This window comes from Delphinus delphis, chromosome 1 (genome assembly GCF_949987515.2).
Source record: "Delphinus delphis chromosome 1, mDelDel1.2, whole genome shotgun sequence".
Classification (NCBI taxonomy): domain Eukaryota; kingdom Metazoa; phylum Chordata; class Mammalia; order Artiodactyla; family Delphinidae; genus Delphinus; species Delphinus delphis.
In genome coordinates this window covers 132,026,347-132,046,807 of record NC_082683.1, presented here as the reverse complement: position 1 = coordinate 132,046,807, position 20,461 = coordinate 132,026,347, and the positions used below count along the sequence as shown (strand labels likewise).

The 20,461-nt window shown below is 45.8% G+C and overlaps 1 protein-coding gene across 1 annotated transcript in view; it reads right to left on the bottom strand.

The window, feature by feature from the left end:
• Positions 1 to 11,665: 11,665 nt before the first annotated feature.
• Positions 11,666 to 20,461, bottom strand: part of PAPPA2 (pappalysin 2) — a 280,753-nt gene continuing 271,957 nt past the window's right edge. The window contains exons 21-22 of the mRNA XM_060009722.1: positions 17,059 to 17,157; positions 11,666 to 14,887 (exon numbers count right to left, since the gene is read on the bottom strand). Coding sequence (XP_059865705.1) covers positions 14,813 to 14,887; positions 17,059 to 17,157 — 174 coding nt within the window. The 3' untranslated portion in view covers positions 11,666 to 14,812. The remainder of the gene's footprint in view (positions 14,888 to 17,058; positions 17,158 to 20,461) is intronic.

Sequence of the window (20,461 nt, the reverse complement as noted above, 5' to 3'; positions counted from 1 at the left end):
TCTGTTCACACAGCGCTACCCGTTAGTGTAATTGATGTCTTACTAACTCTCCCAGGAAGAAAACCTCAGCCATATTCTGTGCTTAATAATTAGGAGCAACTTCCGTTGTTCAGAAAAATTCAAATGTCAGGTAACCCTGAGGCCTTTGCTGTCCAACGAGTCAGACAGTGTTCTGTGACCTACTGGCTTAGAGATGAAACCGTCTCCTGCCATGTCCTTTTGGTGTCCCGGGACCTAAGAGCCTGTCGATAAGACAAGGTTGGACATGCCTTCACCGCCATTTTGCCCCAGTGACTGTTGAGTGTAACTTGGTAATGCCCATACTACTCAAAAGCCAACTGCCTCTCTGTCCTCAGATCCATTCCCCAGCCTTCTGCTGCTCTGCTCTGTGTCACAGAGAGCTGGCTCTTGCAAGCTACATTTTCCACACAGCCTTGCCAACAGGCTTCCAGCCCGTGGGACAATGGCAGGCACTTGTGGAAGATTGGAGGACAGGGAGAGGAAGGAAACCAGTGTATTTCTTCCTCTCTCTGACTGGATGGTGTCGTTAGCATCTTCTTTGTGGTTCCAGCTGCCTCTCTGGCCTCAGAACTCCTCCAGCAAACTCCTGCCATGCTTTCAGCTCCCTTTAGGTGGCTCCAAGTCCTGAGTTTTAGTAACACCGTCTTATCTCCTCAAAGCAGGAGCTTCCCGCCGTTGCCAATCTTTGGGTTGGCCCACGATTTTTCACATGCCCTTTCTGTTATTCCAAAGCCTTTCTAATTAGTTTTCCATTTTGAATTTTCTCTATTGAATTATCTAAAATGTGTTCTGCTTTCCTAACTGGGTCTTAACTAATACGTACTTCAAACTAAAAATTATTACATATCATATGACATAAAAGTTTTATAACTCTTTAGGATCTGAATGACAATCTGGAACGTAAATTCTGATGACAAAAGTAAAGAAATTTCCATAAACTTGAAGATAGATCGCAAGGATGGTGAATGGGTTTTCACTTGAGTGCTAAATTTGATCAAGTGTAGTGGCTGCCTGTGATTTTTTTTTTCTTTTTTTTTTTTGGCTGCGTTGGGTCTTTGTTGCTGCGCGCAGGCTTTCTCTAGTTGCAGCGAGTGGGGGCTACTCTTTGTTGCGGTGTGCGGGCTTCTCATTGCAGTGGCTTCTCTTGTTGCGGAGCACGGGCTCTAGGCTTACGGGCTTCAGTAGTTGCAGCACGCAGGCTCAGTAGTTGCAGCACACGGGCCCTAGAGCACGTGGGCTTCAGTAGTTGTGGTGCACGGGCTCAGTAGTTGTGGTGCGTGGGCTCTAGGGCACGTGAGCTCAGTAGTTGTGGCTCATGGGCTCTAGAGCACAGGCTCAGTAGTTGTGGCACACAGGCTTAGTTGCTCCGCGGCATGTGGGATCCTCCCAGTTCAGGGATAAAACCCACATCCCCTGCATTGGCAGGCGGATTCCCAACTACTACACCACGAGGGAAGTCCCACTGCCTGTGATTTGAAAAGGATTCTGAGACTGGATCTGTATCTGGCCAGAAAGAGTGGTGAGATGAGTGATGAATGCCTAACATGGATATGGAAATGCTGAATGGCAAAATGTGTGCCATGCATTTGTCTTCCCTAACTTATAGAAAAAGAATAGACACAGAATACCTAAAATCAGGACTATACAGGAAGATCACTTATGTATGCACCGTAATATAATATAATAATGTCATATGGCTTATGACATATACAAAAGTGAATATAGGTTCATTGTGCAATGATAATGGAAATAGAGTGAGAACAAAAAACGCATTTCTGAAACCTCTGGCACCATTACTATGTGATCACTTTCACAGCATTTTATTTATGTTTTCTGAACTGTCTTTTTTCATTTCTAAATCTGTATTTTAAGATAGTGTTAATGGTGTTAATTTGGTATCTTAGGTGGCAGGAAACAAAGGACTTCAAAGTCTCCATCTGTTTCTGCCTCTTGAACAGTGTGTCAGTGAAGATGCAGTCAAGATTTCCACAGAGAGAATTTAATGTAGGGAATTGGTTAAAAGATACTGGAGGAGCAAAAGAGCAAGACTATTTGAAATACTGAGATAACACAGAGGTATGAATAATTGCAGGAAGCAGCCACCCCTCTTGGACTCAGAGAACAAAGGGAGGAAACAGAAAGTGGGTTTCCTCAAGGAGAGGCCATTTGCTTGGTGATGGAGTTTCTTTGTGAGAACATAATAGAGCTGGTCCTTCAAGGGCACAAAGATGACAGAGACTAGAACCAACTGCTGCTGCCACGGTAAAGAGCCATTACATGAAACTGACAAAAAAGAACAAGTTTGCAGTGTTTCACCAGCAGCATCACAAAGCAGAGGACAAGAGGGTGGGTTTGAGCTGAGAGACAGTAGCTTAATAACTGGCACAAGTGGCCTGGAGATTAAGTGAGGTAATGCTTTGGAGGCGCTTAGCACAATGCCTGGAACACACCTGGTAAGTGCTCCACAGTATTGGTGCTCCCTGGCTGTCTTTACTGTTCTTAGACACTGAAATGGAGCCACATGTGCCACAGCCCTTTATCCTTTCCCAGTAGCTTTTTCTTGACAACATGATAGGGTAGCAAGAAAACATGTTTCAAGTTTATACTATGCATTCTTTTTTCCCTGTGGTTTTTTTAGGTGACACTGGTTTATAACGTTGCGCGTCTCATGTGTACAACATTATATTTCAACTTCTGTATATACTACAACGTGCCATCTTTGAAACTGAACTTTCTCTAAGAGGTGTTACCATTTTATGTGAGATTTGTCACTGAAGACGTTGTTGTTTTTAATAGCGAGTAACACTGATCGATTGCTTCTTATGTGCCAGGCACCAGCTAATCACTCTGACATGGCTTCTCTTGTCTAATTCTCCCAACAAGCCTGTGGACAGATACTGTTCATATCTACATTCTACAGATGAGGAAGGTTGGAAATCTTAAGTAACTGTCCCAAGGCCGTAAGGTAGGTAAGTGTGGGAGCCAGAGTGCACCCTTTTTACTGCTCTCCGATGCTGCAGTGTGTCCCACCTAAATCACCCCGGGATTTGGAACCTACGTGACATCAACAGGGTGATTCAACTAAACCAACAGCAAAACTTGACTGAACATGTTTTTTTGGTCTGTTGTTTCTCTTTGTTTTGTTTTGCCGATGGGGGAGGTCGGGGTTTCCTTGTACGCAGCAGAACCGACAAACGAGACTCGGCGATCTTTACATGTCCACGTCTTGCTGCTTCTTCCTGGTGTTCAGCACAGCGTCAGTCCCTGCTGTGGAGTAGGCGTGGCTAGGGAGCTGGGCCTATGCACTTTCAAGGATTCTTGTGACGTGAGTTTATTGGCATGCATGGAAATGGAATTCCTCCCATGTCTGATCTCACTGACTTTTGTGTCTCTCCTGGCGTAAAAGTCATTCCCACCCTCCAGCCTGGTCGTATTCTCAGGCAGACCGTTCCAACGATGCAGATGTCTCTACGGTTCTAGAACGGAAGCGTTCAGCCACACCCATGGATCTACTGTGCCTACACCGCGGTAACCCCTGACCAAGGTCAGTCTAAAGCACCTCAGGTCTCTGGACCTTCCTCACTCTCGGGTATCAGACAGGGGACGATGTTTTGATCCTCACCCTGTAGCTTCCATGTCCCTTGGCGACTAGGAAGGAATCTGAAGAGACCCACAGTAGAGGTGTTGGCGATGGAGCTGACTGGTGTGGGGCAAGGAGAGGGGAACATAAAGAAAGGGCATTTGGCTGCCACAGCAATACCAGCAGACACTCACAGGAGAGGGTGTAGCCCAGAACTTAACAAAGTGCCACTGGGTTTGAGCAGCCGCTGGAATGTCTGAGGGGAGCTTCACTCCTCCCCACAGAGCCTGGGCTGAGGCCACGAGCAAGGAGTGCCCTAGCTCTCAGGACTCCTCAGGACGAAGACAGGCACGGAAAAGACAAGCTGACTTCCCAGGTGTGGGTTTTCCTCTCCCCCGGGCACAGCACGGGGACCTCCCAGAAGAAATTTGGAAAACTCCACAAAAAGCCAAGAGAGACTTGATCTACAAATTATTGTTTTTTCCCCAAAAATTCTGAGCTGGACGTTCTTCAGGGAATGAGCAGGCACTTTGAAAGTTCTTCCCCGCAAAAGTTCACTTCTGTCTTTTCCTTTGCTGCCTGCCCTTCTCCAGCGTGGTATTCTCATTGTGGGCATGGACCTGGGATCTCAAAACCCTCACGGTTGGATCAAACAGAAGGCAGATCCGTGGTGTGTGTTAGCCACGGGAATGGGCAGCAGTGGGTTGAAGAGGCGAGTCTGGAAAGACGCTGGCGCCGGGAGAGATAAGACCACAAGGACGGTGAGGGGGTGGGGCTGGCATGACTTGAAGAGCTGGTGTTGGGGAGCACACAAGAGCCTGAGGTCAAGGCGGGGTCTGTGTCTGAAGCCCAGCGCTTAGATGAGGCTTCACGAGCCAGGAGATTCATAAAATCCTGATAATAATGAGGTAGTGTGGACAACTGCTGGCCAAGTTGTTTATGAGGAAGGAGGCCTGGAACTCCCTTCTAGAGCCTGGAAAAGATATTGCCAGAATCTGATCTTGCCTTCACCTCCAGGTCTTGCCAGACTCAACCCTTCTCCAGATTCAACTCTTTCCTGTCCGATTTCCTCTTCCCCGAAGCCTTAACTAGCTCAGGGGAAACTCTTGTCTGAGCTATAGCATGAATGGAAACTGGAAACAAGTGGTGAGATTTTAAGTACACCTGAAATGGTAATAGGAAGGTACGGGGCACTTCAATGGAACAGAAGGAAGGAAATTCTTTCACTACTAAATATTTATTATTAATAAGTATTTATTGAACTCCAGCCGTGCTATGGGAAAGAAACTCACACGGAACACTTTGTATACCAAGTGCTTTCAAGGGTTACTAAGGTTACCCTATCGAGTGCTCATAATAGCCCTGCAAATATAAACTCATCCCCACTTTATAAACGGGCCCTAAAAGACTCATCTGCCCAACATCTCCTTGAACTGGGAGTCCACACTAGGTCTTCAGTCTGAGGTCTGTACTCTCCGAACGATCAAGATGAATACATGAATGCCTACAATTTCTACCAAAATTTACTTTGAGACAGTCAAGTCCTGATGCCTTGGTACCTCCAGGAATGTCATTTACATCTAGAGGAAACCTTGTTACTCTCCCCAAGCCATGATCCTTGCCTGGGGCCCTCTTTACTTCGTGAAGGTAAATTGTCTAAAACTACAATTAGCATGGGTGGATCCAGTTTGCTTATTCGTGAGTATGCTGCCCAGGCAGAGCCCCAGGACATGCTCTGGCATCAACATGACCCTCTAAAATTGTGAGTAAATTACATTTCTTGATGACATAGTTTAAACAATTTTTTCCTCCCCTTAATACTTGGAATCAGGGTCACATTCTAACTATTTAATCTGGGGCCTCGAACTGGCACATAGCATGGCTTTAAATGAAATTATATTTAAAACATAGCCAAAGGTTCATAGAACACTTAATTGCATGTGAGCATGTGAGTGTGTGTATATGGGTGTGTGTGTGTGTGTGTGTGTGTGTGTGTGTGAGAGAGAGAGAGAGAGAGAGAGAGAGAGAGAGAGAGAGAGGGAGAGAGAGAGAGGAATACCCATTAGAATAATTCACATCCCAGGCCAGAAAGTTTGTGGAAACTCAAAAGCCAGCCAATCACCATCCCCACTACTCTGTTCCTCCTGTACCAGGGATACTTCTATTGATCTCGGGTAATAATACTTCTAATCACCATTTTAAAAGTGCCTCCATGGGGACTTCCCTGGTGGCGCAGTGGTTAAGAATCCGCCTGCCAATGCAGGGGACACGGGTTCGAGCCCTGGTCCAGGAAGATCCCACATGCCACGGAGCAACTAAGCCCGTGTGCCACAACTACTGGGCCTGTGCTCTAGAGCCCGCATGCCACAACTACTGAAGCCCACATGCCTAGAGCCCATGTTCCACAACAAGAGAAGCCACCGCAGTGAGAAGCCCGCATACCACAACGAAGAGTATTCCCCGCTCGCCGCAACTAGAGAAAGCCCGTGTGCAGCAACAAAGACCCAACGCAACCAAAAATAAATAAATAAATTTATAAAAAAGAGGAGGAAAAAAGTGCCTCCATGGAAGGCACTTCGTGATTATCGTAGTAAACCTGCATGAAAATTCTCTAAGTTAGGAATTATCATTCCATTTTACAGATGGGAAAGTTGAGTCTTAAGCCATTAAATAACTTGCTCAAGGTCAATTCACTTCGCCTCAGGTCAGGTTGTCTCTTAGATTCTCAATCTTGCCTAATCGACAGCTGCTACTTCTTCCTAATGCATGTGGACTACACATCTAAAACCAAAATGTGCACATCTTAGCTGAGCTAAAGCACACCTCAACATAAAACTGACCGACACACCCTGAATTCAATGGTCAGCTTCAAAATGAGTCATTTTGAAACTATGCACTCACAACCCAGTCTTCTGTGTTGGCCCTGTGTTATCCTTGCTCAGACTATTGTTAAAGAACCAGTCAAAGCATAAAACTCGAGTGTCCACAGACCCACCCACCCACCTCCAACCCCAAACGCAACATCTTCTTTTCTTTTGATTCTCACATTCCCAGAATCAGGATTGGGATTCAATTCAGCAAATTTTAAGGTTCTATTCAGGTAAGGCACTGTGCAAAGCAGTGTCAGAGATCCAAAATCAAGTAAGCTGGTGTTTGTAGGGCCACAATGTAGAGATGTAAAGTGGTGTCTCGCCCGAGGCTGCCTGGTCCAGGGGGTGAATGTGGCCAGAAATCCAGCCCGTGCTGTACGTTTCAAGCCATGCTCTCTGACATTGGTTTGCTTTCACTCAGATGAAGGGGAGCTTTTTTTTCATTTCTCAGAAAAGGTATCGCATGGTCTCGTGGAGTCCTGAGTTCACCTGGCTTCGAAGAGTTTACGATTGAATAGGAGGGAAAGACAAGAACACAGATAACAAAACATCAGTCCATCAGGTTGATGATCCTGGGGGAGGACGATACGGAGCCATGGACACAGTAAATCTCATCGGATGGGGGAGGAAGCACAGCTTCACGGAACTGGAGGACACGAGAGGGGACTGGGAAATGAGCAGCTTTGGGGCATGTGGAGATGGAGGGAGGGCATCCAGGTCCGGGATTAGCACAAGCAGAAGCAGGAGCCTCAGGGGCTGTGGGTGCATCCTCTCTGACTGGAAGGCGGGGGCAGGGGGTGGTGTGGGGCCGGGAGGGACCACTAGTTCGGAAGCAGCGGGAAGCCAGTGTAACAGGTTGGCTGTGCTGAGAGTGGTTTGATCCTTCAGGACAGGCAGACACCGTGAGCTCCTTTCCCTGAGTCCCGGGTGACCGGACGAGAGGTGTGCTACAGGAGGAATGATGTGGAAGGCTCGTGCCAACGGACTGCTGGGGAAGAGACAGGAGAGGGACCTGGCTTGGTGACGTTACCATGGCAGTTGAGGACGTGATAGCAGCCCAAGCGGGGGTGAGAGGAAGGCAAACCGAAAGGAGGAGGATGGATGTGAGAGCGAGCACAGGCGATGGACTATGTGCAGGTACAGAGAAACTGGTGTGGGGAACAATTTCCCTCCAAGGAAAAGCCAGAGAGTCCTTACCGCGGCTAAGGAGACCCTCTGTGACCCTCCCCATCCCCCAGCCCTCTCTGCCCTCACCTGCATCCCTCGCTCTGCTCTTCTGCAGACAACACTAAGCTCTCTCCCACCTCACTTCTGCTGCTCCCTGTTCTGGCTCACTCTCCCCCCAGGTATTCACGGGGCAGCTGACTTCCTGCTATTGAGAAGTATTCACAGACCTTCCCTATAGAAACCAGCACTTACCCACCCCGGACCCCCTTTACCCCACTTACTGCACCTTAGTTTCCTTTGTAGCACTCTTCACTGTATAGTCTGTCTCCACCAATGTCTTTCCAAATAAGGAGCTTTGTTTTGTTCACCGCCGTATCCCTAGCACCTGGCACAGAATAGGTGCTCAGTAAGTATTTATTGATATCACCAGCTATTTGGGTATTTTTTTGCTTCATTCAAGTCAGAACAGTCCAGATGTAAAATGTGTAGCCCTGGGAGACAGTGATTTCCTTAATACTAGACTGATTCACAGTTAGGCAGGACAACCCGTGGTAGGAAATGTTATGTGAATAATTCAGTCTCTTGGAGACCCTTTCAAGCCTGAGAACCTATAAATCTAAGTACTGTGCTTTGTGTGTGTGGTTCCCCCAGAGAGGGAGCATTCTGTCAGAGCACAGAGGGTTAATGCATAGACCCTAGAACCAGACTCCGAGGGTCTAAATCAGGGCTCTGCCACTTATTAGCTGTGCCACCTTGGGCATTTCTGTACCTCTCTGAATACTTCTCATGTCTCATCTTTTTTTTTTTTTTATCTTTTTTTGCGGTACGCGGGCCTCTCACTGTTGTGGCCTCTCCCGTTGCGGAGCACAGGCTCTGGACGTGCAGGCTCAGCGGCCATGGCTCACGGGCCCAGCCGCTCCACGGCATGTGGGATCCTCCCGGACCGGGGCACGAACCCGTGTCCCCTGCATCGGCAGGCGGACTCTCAACCACTGCGCCACCAGGGAAGCCCTCATGTCTCATATTTAAGTGTTTTACTGCTCCTCAGTCATGGTCTGACTTCTCAAAGTTAAGGTCCCTTTAGCAGGTTACCTGGCAAAGTAGAGAAGTCAAGAGCAGTGTTGAGTTCATGAGCACTATTTCCTAGGACATTTGCAGAAACTGTAGGAACTCTCTTACGGATCATTCTAAAGGTTATTGATTTGCTACCAACAAAATCATTCTTTGGAAATTGTGTCCTAACACAACTTGGCTTTACTATTCAGAAAGCACTCCGAGCTGCACATGTCGAGTTGTGATATGGGAACTTTCTTGAGCTCTGATAGCCTTTTGTGAGATTTAAATATGTGACTTCTCAGAGTACAAATATTTTTTACAAAGCAGCTGCCTTCAGATAGCAGTTATCTCCTGGAGAGGAAAGGCAAATTGATACAACATGATTGGCAGTCATTAAAAAGTCAATACTCTCCTTTTATTTATTTATTCTCTGCATTTGAATAAGTGACTTTTGTGTGGAGACAAGGCAAAGGAAGCTTGTCTATATTAAATTATCCTAAGAAGAAAATTTGATTCGAAGAACACTAGCAAATTGTAGTTGGTCTGTACTATCTTTCAGGGCTTGGGAATATTTTTATTATACTGATTTGGAATGTTAACCAGATTTGACTTGTAGATCCTTTTAAGAATGGACTCTGGGGCGCGGCTGGGCCCGTGAGCTGTGGCCGCTGGGCCTGCGCATCCGGAGCCTGTGCTCCGCAACGGGAGGGGCCACAGCAGTGAGTGGCCCAAGTACCACAAAAAAAAAAAAAAACAAAGAATGGACTCTGGGGCTTCCCTGGTGGCGCAGTGGTTGAGAGTCCGCCTGCCGATGCAGGAGACACGGGTTCGTGCCCCAGTCTGGGAGGATCCCACGTGCCGCAGAGTGGCTGGGCCCGTGAGCCATGGCCGGAGCCTGTGCTCCACAACAGGAGAGGCCACAACAGTGAGAGGCCCGCGTATCGCAAAAAAAAAAAAAAAAAAAAAAGAATGAACTCTGCCATTGTCACACCAGTTCTTACTAACACTGGCAATGTAACCCGAGGATCTAGTGGCAGGATCAAGGGGAAAACAAACAAAAAAAGGCATCATCAGCAAATCACGCACACTTGGAAACAATCATCATGTTCGAATGAGTCTTAACTTTGTTCCAAATACCCAGGGCATGTGTAGGTTTTATGGGTGTGGACATATATCACAAGATACAAGATTCTCATCACCATCCCTTTTTCTGAGCCAACCGTTGGGCAAACGGAAATGTTATCGGTCCAGAACCAGTGGTCTTCTTGGGGTGACATAAAAAGAGATGACCCAAAGCCAGATCAAGAGATGCCCTGGAGTTATTTATAAGTGAAAAGCCATATTACCCTCCTGCCATCCTGAGCCCCTCAACATCTGATTGGCTGGAATCTTAGAGTAGTGAGTCTCCCAGCTGACGGGTGACTCATCATGTCATTTAAGTTTGTCAGTCAATGGAAACCAGAGGTCCAAAGTCTCTCTCCAGGACTCTCCCTGGGGAAACTATTAGGGAGAAGGCAGCCTTGCCAGATGTCTCAGTCCAGCTGGCCTAATGGGCATGTGCAGGGCATCTGCTTATACTCAGGGCCTGGCATGAGCAGAGGGCCCTGGAACGATTCTCTAGGTTTGCTGTCAGTTTTCTTACCATCAGCTACTAAGAAAGCCACCGGTAAACCAATGAGCACCTTGAAATATAAACAAGTAAAAAGACATTTAACTTTCCCATTTCAGCTGGGAAAATCTGAGTTCATTCTGGGTCTAGTGGGCTGGACTTCATGTAGTGGAAAGTACATCACATTTGGAGACAGAAAAGTTGGATTCCCATCCCAACCTGCACTTAGTAATATGAACTTAAATTTTTCTTTTTTTTTTTTTGCGGTACGCGGGCCTCTCACTGTTGTGGCCTCTCCCGTTGCGGAGCACAGGCTCCGGACGCGCAGGCTCAGCGGCCATGGCTCACGGGCCCAGCCGCTCCGCAGCATGTGAGATCCTCCCGAACCGGGGCACGAACCCATGTCCCCTGCATCGGCAGGCGGACTCTCAACCACTGCGCCACCAGGGAAGCCCTCTATCTGGCTTTTAAACTGATTTTATCAAAAAGCAAAGACATGCTCTTTCTTCAGAAGCTTACTCCTCCTGGCTTCCCTTTTCTGTCAGTGATGATAACCTTTATGGGTATAAAGATAACGCAGAGTCATTGTCTTTGACATCTCTCTCCACTTCTCCTTTGCCTTTTCCCATCCTATGAACCATCATTTTTCTTTTCCTTCTTTTATCTATCTTGGTGTCTCACAGAACCAGGCTTGACTCTAGTGCCAGGCATATGACCTTAAGGAACTTTCTTTACACACTGACACTTGGTGTCCACATCTGTGAAATGAAATAGTGGAAGTTGCAGATCTGTCTGTGAGGATTAAATCAGATTGCCTTTGCCAAATGCAGGGCACATGTGAGCTGAGTTCTCCCTTCTAGCTAAGTTGGATGCCCCAGGGACGTCTGCTATCACCCAGCCTTTTCCCCTTCCTGCTTCCATAGGGTCAACCCTGTTCTTCACTTTGCCTGGACTCTTCTCTCCCCCTTTCCCATTTCTGCCTATCAATCAAGCTCGTATGCATCCTTCATGGACCATCTTTCAAATACTCCCTGCCTTTGGCCTCCAGAGGTGACGCTACTGCCTCTGGACTGTAAATGATTCTTGCATTTTATTCCTACAACTCATGAGGCACTTGACATGACTACTGTGTACTCTGCTTTTGTATATGTCATCTCTTCTTGTGAACTTTCATGTTTATCTGCCTTATGCATACCATTTACTTAATAAATAGTTTTCAAGTGACTGAAAAGAATCATCAGTTAATCCATGATGGATGTCCAGACCTGAAACGAGCAAATGAAGTGCTCTGGCAATTTGGAAGTGATGGAATGATTTAAACGAAGAATAAGACACCAAAGACACGTCCCATTTTGTGTGCTGATGTTTTAATGAATATTTTATAATCTTACAAAATAACTGGCTGTAGCTGTTTTACGTTACAATACAGTAGATAGCTCCTTTCACTGTGTTCCCAATCAAGCCAGCCCCTTGGGATGCTAACTGACACACTCAATAGTGATCTCACAGAGGAGAGGACATGCCAAATCCAATGCCTTGTAATGGGGGGGAAGGAAAAGAGAGAATCAAGAATAGCTCTTTACTTTCATGTACAAGTTTGTCAGCTGACCATTCTCCCCACTCTGCCCTCTCATCTCTCTAGTTGGAAACTGTCACACTAATCATCAGAGTCATCCAGCCCTAGGCAACCTGGACCCCAGCGCTCCTAGTTACTGGGAAAAAGAAGAAGCAGAGAAGTGATTTTGGAACAAGGAAACAAATGGAAGAGCCTCTGGGAGAGGCCCTCTGTGGCCCCATGTATGGGGAAGAGCAGCAGAATGCAGACCACCACATGCAGTGAGTGTGAGTTAATATCCACTGGGGATTTGTGACCGTGGTGTCTTAGAGCTTCAACTTTATTAGTGACCTGAGGAGCTCGAAGCACTAGGCTCCAGGGACAAAGGCTGGAAGAACCTGCCATCTATGAATGGCCAGGACTGACTTGGGCTGGGCAGCCTGTAGCCTGAAAGGCTTTCCACACACCCCCCAGAACCCTCCTCTCACCTTCCCAGGGCAGCGATGGAGTGCAGATGTTGCCAACAGAGAATGAAATATTTTAAAATGAAGTACGAAAGAGAAATGTTCTCACTGTAACTCCTGTGGGAAGACTGAGCCCAGATCCATGCTGGCATGAACCACAGGCTCCGTATTCCTGGGGCTTGGGGTGGGAGGAGGTGGGGGGGGGGGTGGATGTAGCCTTCCTGAGCTGGGTGAAGCCCAGGATAACTCCCAAGCTCAGACATGGCAGGATTCCCCTGCACAGAGTCTGATATGCTTCAGGAAATTTGGATAACCATCTTACAACTGTTTTAAAATGAAGAATCGAAACTCTTCTTCTGTCCTTTCCATACTGAAGCCTATCAGAATCCCAGAAATAAATATTCTCTTCTTGGGGGAACTAAATGTGAACCCAGATAGGGAACAGTAGGTATCTAGGCTATTGTTTCCATTACGGCTGGAAATACAGAGAACAAGAGTATTTTGGATGGGCAGACTCTGGTCTTTCCCTTCCCCGGTGACCTTGCCACCCTCATTTCAGATCCCCACAGATAAATATGTTGTTCTTTCCTACGTGAAGTCTGGCTCAAGATAGTGGGGGAAGCATTTCTTCTTTCTATTGATATTTGCACAGCCACTGCTTTCAGGGTTGATGGGAAGAATAGAAAACTGTGGTCAGAGCCAGAGCAGGCGATCCAGGGAGGCCAAGGCTGCCCTTGAACTTTTGCCTGTTCTTCCCTTCCTGAGATGATAAACTGGGGTATTGAACAAGAAACTAGCTCCTTACTTTCTTTCCCCAAGGCCTAATCCATAAATCGTCACTAAAGAACAACTGCAGTAGACCACGTGCAAAATGAGTCAGCCCAGGACGTAAACAGAGGCAGGTTAACGCGGTCATTTCACATACAGTCCATCTATTGAACAAGAAAGGGTAACAACGACAAAATGGACCCTAAGCAGCTGAAATTCTTCTCTCTCCCCACAGAGTGTCACCCTTGCTCCATGTTACTTTCACAGCTTGCTCCAAGTGCTCTCTCTGGGACACATTTGACACATCACACTTGAATAGAATTTACCTCCGAGTCTGCATTGTCCAAAAGATCCCCTTTGGTCTGCTGTGGAGACTCGGAACGAGGCTGAGTCTCCTTGACTCAATTCATCCTCCAGCCCTGGGCTCTGATTTACCCTGACTTCTCCCCTGTCTATGGCCTCCTCCAAACCTGCCTGTTCTTCAGTTTCCTCCACCTTTCCCCGATGTCATTTCCATGACATTTTTTCCCCAGAAAGTCAACAATAGGTCATGTGGCTGTGAATGATGGCCAGGCTTGGAGACTTAGGAGAAGGGAGACCACAGGCCAAGTATGAGGAATGTGTGAGTTCCTGTAATCCTGGTGATGGGAGCGTGAGCCTACATACAGACTTGTGGACTGAGTGACTGGCTGAGAGCCACACTTGGAACAGGCACCTGTGGAAGTGCAGAAAATCCTGGGCCTCACCAACTGCAACGAAGAGTTCCAAGAACTGAAGAGAATGTATTCTTTTTGGATGGATACTTAAGAACCATAGTCTAGTTTTCCTGGACCCATCACCAATGGATAACCCCACCCACCTTTCCATGCCTTTTAGTATTATCATTCCAAGCCCCCATCTCCTCAAACTGGGCTCAGCTCCCAGTTCATAAAAAGATGATTAGCTGACATGTGATTATCAAAAACTCCATCTAATCTCTCCCTTTCCTTCCCCAGTTCCCTCTCAGCCTGCCAATCCCTAGGAATAGAAAGATGGCAGAAGAACTTGTCTTTTGGTCCTCAAACCCTCAGCATTCATTTTGGACGTGAACTTCACAGCAGCATGTGTGGAACAATGGATAATTTTTAGCTTAGTAGACAGCAAAAAATATAATATATATAATATATTTATATCATTATGTTTAAATACTTATAAAGAATTAATAACTAACCTCATTATTACTAAGGGAGACTACACAAAGAAAGGGAGAGAGCCAGTTTAGATTAGACGAGCCCTGAAAGATGGCCATCCATTCAAAATGGGTATGAGCAGAGTGTCCCTGGCAACTTCTCTTCTAGTATTTTGGTATTGGTTTACAAGTTGGGTGGGGCTGAATAGTTGGCAGGATGCAGAGTAGGGAGCAGGGCAAGAGTTGAGGATGGGATTTGATAGAATATAAATGGGGAAGGAGGGTCCTTGTATATATATCATATTTCTCTTTCCACTTTAAATCAACTGCCTCTTTGAAGAAATGTTTGCCTGTGACTCTTCCTAACTTGGGCTACTTGATGCAATAGTTGGCACCTGTAAACGTCCTCTTGCATTTCTTACAGGATCCTTGGTGTTCTTCTTCCTTCCTTCATTTCATGACCTTTCTTCTTCATTCATCTTTTGTTTCCTTTTGTGGAGGCCTCTGATTCTTACTGCCTCCAGGGCAGTGGAAGGAGGGGCTTGATCCCACAGTTACAGGTTTTCTTCCGCCTTGGGGTCTCGGCAGGTGCATTCATCCAGATCACAGTCAGCAGCGAATGGAATGACCTAGGAGAAATCAAAGAGACGTTGCAATCACTCATTTTTGCACGAAGCGTCACACGTGCAACCAGCTTTTGCTTTTTTTCTCACTTGGTCCCAGAGGAAGTGTGGGGTTGCGTGTTAGTATCACAGAATTGAAATTAACACTCGGTTCTTTCAGTTACACACCATGTCTCCTTAGGCAAGGTAAACCTTCCTTGCTTCACTTTCTTTATATATAAAGTGGGAGGACAACAGCAACTACCCAAGAGGGTGTTAGTGTAGTTTAAATAAGATGATGGATATGAAACACACATTTCTAGGCACCTCTAATATCTGTTACTACTACTTCTAATATTACCACTAGTGTTCAAAACTACTGCTGTTAATGTTTTTGTCGTTATTATCAACCTTCACAAAATCTTTGTAAAGTAGGTAAGATGAACGTTAGTATTTTCTTCTTACAGAGAAGGTCAAGAGAGGTAGGGTGACTTAACTCAAGGTCATGACACTACGATCTGGAAAACCAAGGCTCTATTACCTAGCTCTATGTCTTCTACTTTTTTGATGTTCTTGGGGCCATAGAATCATCTCTTCTATCTTCATAAGCTTGAGGTTTTGCCCTTCTTGAACCCAGGATATACTTTGGCTTGGTGAAACAATGCATCTCTCTACCCGTTGTTTGTGGCTAGATTGCCTTCCTGCTATGTAATTATCCCTCCTCCAGGTTAGAGATGGTCCAGCAAAAGTTGCTCTCTTCCTGCTTGCACTGCTACCAACAGATAATCATACTTTTTGAGTGTCCATAATTAGCTCCAGAGAGAACTGGGCATTCAGGAGACATGATGTAAAAGTGGCAAAGATTCTGCTCTTTGGGCATGGATAGTCAAATGAAACAACAATAGATCAGCATATTATTTAATAGTCCAAGTACACTGAAGAGATAGGCTGGGTGACTGGGCAAGTGGGCTGGAGAACGGGTGGTGGGGTTTGAGGAAATTTCCCAGCATATTTTCACATATGAATTAAATGTAATTTAGGAGTCAACAGGGGTGAAATGCTTTTTCAATCCTGATTCATGTGTATACTGGCCACAGGCACCAAAATCCATGAAAGAAAAACCCTAGATCTGCTGAGTGTGAGATGGAGATGGGGAGAGAATTGACTGCTTTCTTCCGAAGTGGTTATGCCTTCCTGAGTAGAAATGGGATCCTTGACCAGTTACTTTCTTCAAGTGAGACCAGGAACTAGTTGGCATGAGGTCTGACCTGCAATCCAAGCTCTTGATCTGTTTCTCACGGTTTGGGATTTGCTGGGTTTTAGAGCAAAAGGGGGCCAAATTGAACAGTGATACAAAAGTCCCTGAGCTCTCTGTACTAAATAAGTTAATTCATGTCAGTGGTGAGAACAATGCCTGGCACAGAGTGAGCCATCAGTAAATATTAGCCGTTAGGAGGAGTATTCAGGTCTGTGTAGAGGTAATCATGCAGACGTGACTTTATTGTGGAGACACATACAAGGAAGGAAACATTCTTGTGTATTTCTGATTCATCAAATCAGCCAACTAGCGTCAGTTATCTTTGGAGCTCTTGGGTTTTCATCCATATTATTCCAAATTTTCAGCCTATTCCATTTTATAGGCTTAGCTTAAGCATATCTATTTTAATAGCGTCCAGAGCAACAGGATAAAAGGCATCAAGGAAAGGGCTACTGCTCAGGGTACAGCGGGGGAGTGCTCCAGGTAGCTCGTGGTGGCCGCTCAACATACACCTGCAATGTGCTTGGAATACACTTTATAGGATTATTCATTTAGCTGTGAAGTTTAATAATAAGTGGATACCACTTCGTGGATAATCCTGCCTCTCCAAGGAGTAGAGGCCATTTTTCCCTACCTACAGAAACTTCTCCTGGGCAATGATAAGCAGGTGGGAGTCTTTGAGCAGCAGAAGCATGGCTTTTCTCTAGCAGTTACAGGACTGACAATGAGAGACTAGTGTTTTCTAACAACCTATCCTAAAATTACTATCCTTAATCCTGTCACTGTAGAAGCTCCCATGTTTGTTCGTTATCATTCCCTCTTCTTGACTGTTGAAGAAAAACAAATTATGATGCACCACGAAGGAGAGCTAGCCAAAGCTCCTGCCTCTATTCCTGGAAATGCCACCCTCTCCCTCCCACTCCCAGGTGCCCTCACTTACCTTCTTGGAGGAGAGCGTGGAAGAGCAGCAGTCTCCCCCATCATAGTGGCAGTAGGCCCGGTTATTGATGGTATCACACCAACCATCTGCTTGGAAAGGCTGGTAAGGAGGTAGCAAGTAACGGTCTAAGTACAACTTCACTCAGCTTCACCCTATTCTCCCACTCATCCCACTCCCAACATAATCCATGGAACTCGAGACATTATTACGGGAGAGCACCAAAGGGGGCAGGGTAAAAATTGACCTAACACTCTCAAGAAGTTGAAAAGTCTCAAGATAAGACCATTGGATCGAAGGAATTGTCAAATTTCACCACCAGTATCTGCTTCTGGCCTACTCTAGGGACCAGGATGGTTCATTTAATTCCTTGATCGACTTTTTCACCTTCTCGTAATAGTAGGTCTTTACATCATTAGGTAGGTTACAAAATATTTTCACACGTTAACTCTGTTGATCATCAGGAAAACCTGTGCATCAGGCAGGTTTGGCTTTTAAAGTCCCATTTTATCAGTGAGGAAATGGGGATAAATAGAGATGACAAAAATTACTCCGGGTCACACAGCTAGGTCAAGCAGAGTTTAGGCTTAGAAGTCATGTATCTTGATTTTTTGCTGCTTCTCACAGATTAAGGACCATAACCCCCATCTCTTCTGGTCCTTGTACTTAGAGACCCTAATAGGCCTGGGTTGCTATAGACTCAAGTGATGTTTGTCCAGAATGCAGTGGTCCTAGGGTTTGGGACACCAGTGCCGGAACACAAATCATCCCACATGTACAGCTACTTCATGCACAGCAGGTAGACACAGGGTTAGAGCAGAGGAAGCCAAACGGTTTCCATCTACTCCTGTTACTGCTGCAAGTTAACAGGAACCAAAATGGGAAAGGGGCCCAGGCCAAACCAGAGTTAGTGGAGTGTTTCACCCCAAAAGGGAATGTATGATAAGAACAGCAACGAGCGGTTAAAAAAAATAGCTCAGCAGCCCAGCGCACTGTTTCTCTAGAACCACTCTCAGAGGGAAACAGTGTCCCACGGCATCCTGGAGGGTGCACCAGCCCAGGCAGCCCACCTACTCAGCCACATTAGCTGCTCCCCACCCTGAGTGGATACCCAATTGCGAAGCCTCAGGAAGCATCTCGGAGTCAAGCTCTTCGGGCCACAGGACAGTCAGTAGACTCTTGAGGCCTGAGGCCACCTTCCAGTTCACACATTCAAATCACCTTCTCTTCCCCCACCCTCCTTAAATGTCAAATAGAAGGACTGTTCCCTATTTCACTCTGCTTTGATGAAATAGATACTAAAGCAAAAAATGGCCATTAAGGGACTTCCCTGGTGGCGCAGTGGTTAAGGATCCGCCTGCCAATGCAGGGGACATGGGTTCAAGCCCTGGTCCGGGAAGATCCCACATGCCACGGAGCAACTAAGCCTGTGCGCCACAACTACTGAGCCTGCGCTCTAGAGCCCACGAGCCACAACTACCGAGCCCATGTGCCACAACTACTGAAGCCCGCGCGCCTAGAGCCTGTGCTCCGCAACAAAAGAAACCACCGCAATGAGAAGCCCGTGCACCACAACAAAGAGCAGCCCCTGCTCGCCGCAACTAGAGAAAGCCCACGCACAGCAACGAAGACCCAACGCAGCCAAAAATAAATAAATAAATACAAATATTTTTTTTAATGGCCATTAAATAATTTTCAGCAACTGAGTTACATCAGAATGAGCTCATCCAAGTTATTTCTTCAATGTTTTGATTTATTCTATGGGGTCCTGAGGTCACTTGAACATCATTCCAGATGTATACCAGTTTGCGAACCTCTGAGAAGCTGCTACTTGTGGGGTGGAACTCAACAGCTGTCACACAGCTGCACAGCAATGTCAGTTGAGAGCAGGAAGTGAAAATGAATTCTGTTCTCAACACACGCCTCACTGGGATAAAAGACATAGATTTTGAGATGAGCATTTGTCTTTAACCCTGGAGCCAGTTACTCTGGCTCTGGAGAACTGGGAATAACTACATACTCATAACTTGAATCTACAATTGCAGCCAAATAGGAGTCAAAATACAACTAGCTGCATCCTTAACACCTATAGATGCCCTTGGGTTCTCCTGGAAGGACCAGATACATCCACTGAGATTCCCCCAGAATTTTCTTTTTCCAGTGTTTGGAGTATATCTTCCTCATCTAACACTGCATCTGTTACTTTTCCCCCAACCCTGACTGACTCATTGGCAAAACTTAATCTGTTTCTTCTTTCTTTTTCATGTAATCGTCTATAAAAATCCAAAGAGCACCCAAAATACTTCTCCTACATATAAAAGTATGGTCTTCAATATGGAGGATTAAAGGGAAATCTAAAGATCTTCCTTTTCATAACAACAACTTAGACATTTGAATGGATTAATGAAAGATCCTGGGAATCTTTCTTTCCAACCTCTTCCCCAAGGATGGCTTCTCATCTCAAGAGTATTAGGGAAGGTATGTTGAAAAGATTAGAAATTGTCTAGGTGACCTTCTCTAGAGCTCACTAGACTTTGATGGCTATAGCCTGGACATGATTTCTAGAATGTTCTTGAAGGGTCATCTGGGAAGAGAAGGGAATTTATAAAAAGGAGCATAAATACAGAGAAAAGGTTGGAAAGACACAAGTATTTAATTTACTATATACCTATTAGAATTAATTGCTCCTCCCCTAACCTGCCAAAAATAACTACTCCACCCTAAACAAACAGAGTCTCCTATGGCAACGTGTGCCTGAAAGCTTGACAGCTTGAGTCCAAAGTTACAATGGAAAAAATAGGAAGGGAAAAATGACTAATCGATCCAAAGTTTTTAAAGTATCTGAAGACTGGACTAGATTGGGGGACGCAAATCTCAATAATTGAAAGGTGTCTGACTTGGGACATCACTCCTCCCCACAGGAAGCTTCCCCAAGGAATGGTACAAGGCTTGGCTTCTCTGCACAACGTGTCCATAGGTGAATTTTTCACTACCCATACATGCACCTCATTTTCCTGTAACATCAGAAAACAAAGTGTTCCAAATAAGAGAATTTTTCAAGTACCTAAAGCTTATTTCTTTAAGAGCCACTTTTTAATTTTCATTTTAATTGTTTTCACAAAAGAAAAAAACCTGTATAAAATTCCTGTTTCCTGTGCTATGCGGCTGCTTCCCACTAGCTACCTATTTTACGTTTGGTAGTGTATATATGTCCATGCCACTCTCTCACTTTAGCACAGGGAGATCAGCTAGGTGGTTTGTGACCACCTAGAAGGGTGGGATAGGGAGGGTGGGAGGGAGGGAGACACAAGAGGGAAGAGATATGGGAACATATGTATATGTATAACTGATTCACTTTGTTATAAAGCAGAAACTAACACACCATTGTAAAGCAATTACACTCCAA